Raw genomic sequence first — 4,678 nt, forward strand, 5'->3', positions numbered from 1 at the left:
CCTCGCACGCCCCTCGCATGCCCTCGCGCAGCCTCGCGCGGCCCGCACACCTTCGCACACCCTCGCGCGTTCATTCGCGTGCAACGCGTGCGCGATTGCGAAGAGCGTGTACGCGAACTCGAGCTCCGCCAGCGCAACTCGCGCGCCCAGCCATCTGTACGGCGGCTCAGCAGTGGGCGCGTTAGAGCGCTCGTGCGATCATGCTTTAGATAACCGTTTCACTGCGTTGCAGGGAGTCAAGGACTTGCACGCGCGCAGTATCGAATGATCGTACGCGTTGGAGGGAAGGCTGGAGAGATGTAAAATTGTGTGTGCATCATCGAAATGGTGGAGGATAAAAGTAGCGGCGAAGAGGAGGGAAGATCTCGTGTAAAACAGAATGTCTCAAGTAGCCAGTTCAGGTAGTCTTGTAAAGATATCAACGCAACCTGCTTGTGCGCACCACTCCATGCTCGCTCACAATCCGCTCAAACGACGTGCCGCCGAAGAGCTACTCCCCCTACATTCCCCTAAACGGAGCCGGACATCCCAGCACCCAATTACCTTCTCAGAGCTTTCCGCCCGTTGGACCAGTATTGGCGAAGAAGTCATGAAACTTTTACACGACACAGGCTTCTCCGCTTTCATGTCGTTTAAGGAGGCTCTCAGTGATTTCATTTTCGGTTCTAAGCGCAGGAAGCCAACATGGCCACGGGCGCAGTCGCAAGAACGTCTCAAGCTGCAGGCACCCGCAAGGAGGATTACTGCTTTGAAGAGTTCTTTGAAGCTCCCTGTTTCTGAACGCGCTACCCGAAAACAATACACTGTGAGATTTACGTCTTTGCCATTCGAGTCGCCGCTGGCCGCTCCTCACCTGCTGCCTGCTGCTTCCGCCTCATCGCCCAACCTCTCGCCTACTTGCGAAGATACTTCTGACTCGCCGCTACCTTCTTCACCTCCCAGAAACGCTTTCGCTCCGTCTTCTGACCCCTTAATCTCTTCGGTGTTATACCCAAAGATTTATAATCAGATCAAGGCCAAGATGCCACGGAAAGTCAATCATCGGAAGCATATACTTCATATCCAGTTCAATGCCAGCGTCAAAGACTTGCTCAGGAAAACAAGAGAAGATATGGAATGAGAACTTTACCTGCTCAAGAAGCCGATCAGTGAGTGTAGTACGCGTTCATCTATCAGCCCGTCCGAGCTAATGTTGCGAAGCCGGCGTCCGATCATTGAAAGACTTTCGCGGATGGTTGGGCTACCAGGAACGTTCAGAGAGTCCTGCAGATACTAAGTGTATGTATCTAAATGAGATTAGACGTACATTTGTGCTGAGTTGTTCGCACGCATATAGCCTCGCCGTTATTCGAAGACCTACGTGATGCAGACTTCGTGCCTCCATTATCGCGTGTCGCATCGACGAACTTCATCCAGCGTGCCCTCCGAGACACAAAAAAATCGCTACTTTCCCCCAAGCCTATCGTTTCTACTCCGTTTCCAGGTGCTTGGCCACAAGCCACACGGATAGTTTCCGAGAAAATCGATACTCGCATACGGCGGCTACAAGATACACAGGCACAAGTCTCCGAGAAAATCGCTGCTTGCGCCCAGCAGAAGCCCCTTTCCCTGCCCATTTCGCTTCCGCCAGAAGACGAAGTAAAGGTGGCTGAGATATTTCAGAGGCGCGGTATCATCAGTAAAGGTGTTTGCGAACAGGTTAGCAACAAAGACCTCAGGCGGCTACACCCAGGTCAATGGCTCAACGATGAGATCATCAACTTCTACGGGGAGATGATCATGTGCCGCGTGGAGGAAAGTAAAGAGAATCGGGGAGAGGGTCTGCTGAACGTGCATTACTTCAGCACGTTCTTCTGAACCAAGCTTAAGGAGGGATACGAGGAGAGCAGGCTGGCAAGATGGACAAAACAGGTGATTACTTCTGTTCTTCAAAAGAGATCCTCGATCACTTAAGTTGTAAAGCGCAGATCACTCTGTTTTCAAAGGATATTATCCTCATTCCCATCAACCACAATGGCTCACACTGGACGGCCGCGGCGATCAACTTCCGGAAGAAGCGGATCGAGAGCTACAACAGCTTGAATAGGGACCAAACGCAGGTATTCAAGCTCCTACGTGTGTATCTCGATGCCGAGCACCGGACCAAAAAACGAAAGCCGTTCAATTTCGATGGTTGGGTTGATTGGACGCCCAAAAACACGCCGCAGCAAGAGAATATCTCGGACTGCGGCATCTTCGCTTGTCAGTTCCTCGAGACTTTGTCGCGCGGTGAGGAAAGGTTTGCCTTCACTCAGGCAAACATGCACTACCTCCGGAGACGGATGGTCTGGGAGATTGCGCATGCCAAGCTTTGGACAGACACATAGTCAACTCACATATGCAGCACCTCGTCTCACGCTATTTCATTGCATCCACCATTGTCGTCGCACACGCGTCGGTCCCAGCATCGTACATCTGCATCGGATATAAATTTTATTTTCTGCGAACCTTATTGTACCGTACTTGTATTCTTAGTTTGTTCTTTAGTGTCTGTCCCTGTAGGAGCCTGGCATTATCCTGAGCGGACGCTGACAGCTGCCATCATCGCATAGCTATACAATTACGGGCACAGCCTCGCCTTCCATCCTTCAGATAGTCGAGTGATAATACTCGTGCGACCGTGATCGTCGTCGTGCTGCGACCCGAGATCGTTCTTCTACCTCTTCTTGCTCGATTCATGATTTGAGAAGGGCCCATCGCTCTGCCAGATGTAATGAGCTCAGCATTAAGACGCAGTCCAACGTTCCCGACATACTTTGAGAATTGGAGGCCTCGTTGATACCGGAGAGCGGTCGAGGACAGCAGGTCCTGCTAGGCATTAACTAGCCGTTCGCCGGAGCGTGACGATGGGTGTGGGGAGGCAAAGAACACAGGACTCGCGGACCTCTTGAATGAATGCCCGTAGCCGAGAATGGCAGCTACAAGATAACGAGCGGCTTGCAGTATTTCTGCCCGTGCATCGTGCTCTGGATCATCTGCGCCCGCTTCTTGACGGGATCGGGCTTGGAGATGTAGTTACAATGAGCGTGCAGAGCCCGCTTGAGCGAGAGCCGCTTCCGGCCGGAGCTCGGCGGCACTTTCTGCGCGGACGGGTCGGCAGGGGGAGGGTACTCAGCGACGGTCGGAGAGCTATGTTTTGTTTTCTACCGCGCTGGCGGTTGCACATTCTCGTCATCGTCGCCCATAACGCAGAGCTGAGGGTAAGGTCAGTCCATCAGGACGCGACGTAAAGAAGGCCTTTGGCGCACCATGGCATTCCCACCCAACACTGTGCTTGACCCCACATAATCTGCTCTATTATCGTGTGTACAAGAAAATAGGCCTCACCGGTGCCGTCACAGTGTACGACTAGGGAAAAGTATGGCGGGAAAGCAAAATACCGCGTGCTTAACCAGTTAAGAATGTATTTCAGTCGTAGCTTGCGGGCGTCGACCGAGCTCAAACCGGCCGCTGTTCGTCGTCGGGCGTCTCCGTCTCATCAGGCCGCGCGGTGATACACTTTTACAGAACACAACTCATCTGACGATCTGCACATGAACGACTGGCCGTCTGACTGTGCCGCTACTGGAGCTCCGTGGGTGCGGGTCTGAGTCTGAGGTCGAACAGGCTGCGCGCGCCGCACACCGGGAGTGTTGATGCCCAGTGTTCAAAGTGGGCGCAGGGCAGCGGCTTGGGTCGATAAAAAGGACGGTGTGAGGACGCGCGAAGATATGTGAGGTAAGGACACGCGAAGATGTGTGGGGACGCGCGAGGTGCGCCGCCGCTCGAGATGATCTCGGGTAAGTTTCTGAGCGGTACCTCGAAGATCAACGCGTTCGTCAGTGGAAGAGCTTGCACTGCGTGTGGGATGAGCAAACCGTCCTTGTCTGAACAGACAGTACTCACGCACCTGAGCCTCCAGTGTGAGGTATCAAAGAGGTGGGTGGGCCGCGCGAGAGCATATTGGGAGTAGAAGTGCCGAGGCGCGGTGCCCAAAGTGGATGCCGAGCAGTGGCCTGGATCGATACAAAGGACGGAGTGAGGATGCACGAGGGTGTGCGAAGGTGTGCGGGCCGTGCGAGGCTGCGCGAGGGCATGCGAGGGGGCGTGCGAGGGCGTGCGAGGAAGTGCGAAAATGTTTGGGGACGCTTGAGAACGCGCGCTGACTCACGTTGGTCATCATCGGATGTAGAAATGTGGTAGTGAGGACAGAATGGAATTGGCACGTGAGGGTGCTTGAGGGTACTTTACGAGCTGTCGGAGAAGGACTAGCGGGACCCCGAGCGCGAGTGTGAGGTGGTACTAATGGGCGCGAAGGTGCAGTTCGCGAACCTTCGCGTGCACGAGTAGACGAGTATCGATATTGGAGACGATGTGAAATGCAAGGGTCGGTCGACGAGCGGATGTGGTACGAGGCTGAGAGTGTGCCAGTAGAGCAGCCGGCGTGCAGTCAGCTATGCCTGCCGACCCGTTCCACAACACGATCAGTGTTTGCAACCAACTCAAGGAGCAGGAATACTCACGAGTATGGCATTGAAGCATCATGGCTCAATCCATCTTGGCTGTGCTCCCCATCTCTCTGCGCCTTGAGGTGATGCCAGCGACGGGTCATCCCTTCTCCCAGAGCAGCCGAGCATATGCACGAACTGCCGTCTTAACA

General features: G+C 54.1%; 2 protein-coding genes across 2 annotated transcripts; one reads left to right on the forward strand and one right to left on the reverse strand.

Annotated features, from left to right (window-relative positions):
• Positions 1-448: 448 nt before the first annotated feature.
• PHACADRAFT_192531 (uncharacterized protein) lies at positions 449-2,366 on the forward strand (the record flags this gene model as incomplete). Its single annotated transcript, XM_007392615.1, has 6 exons — positions 449-1,078; positions 1,139-1,148; positions 1,201-1,278; positions 1,337-1,788; positions 1,864-1,911; positions 1,968-2,366. The coding sequence occupies 6 exons, from the start codon at positions 449-451 to the stop codon at positions 2,364-2,366; spliced, it is 1,617 nt and encodes a 538-aa protein (XP_007392677.1).
• Positions 2,367-3,600: 1,234 nt separating this feature from the next.
• Positions 3,601-4,115, reverse strand: PHACADRAFT_192532 (uncharacterized protein; the record flags this gene model as incomplete). Its single annotated transcript, XM_007392616.1, has 2 exons — positions 3,601-3,875; positions 3,929-4,115. 2 exons carry the CDS (start codon positions 4,113-4,115, stop codon positions 3,601-3,603), a joined length of 462 nt encoding a protein of 153 aa, XP_007392678.1.
• Between the last annotated feature and the right edge of the window lie 563 nt (positions 4,116-4,678).

The sequence above is a fragment of the Phanerochaete carnosa genome (genome assembly GCF_000300595.1).
Source record: "Phanerochaete carnosa HHB-10118-sp unplaced genomic scaffold PHACAscaffold_2, whole genome shotgun sequence".
In the NCBI taxonomy this organism is placed as follows: Eukaryota; Fungi; Basidiomycota; class Agaricomycetes; order Polyporales; family Phanerochaetaceae; genus Phanerochaete; species Phanerochaete carnosa.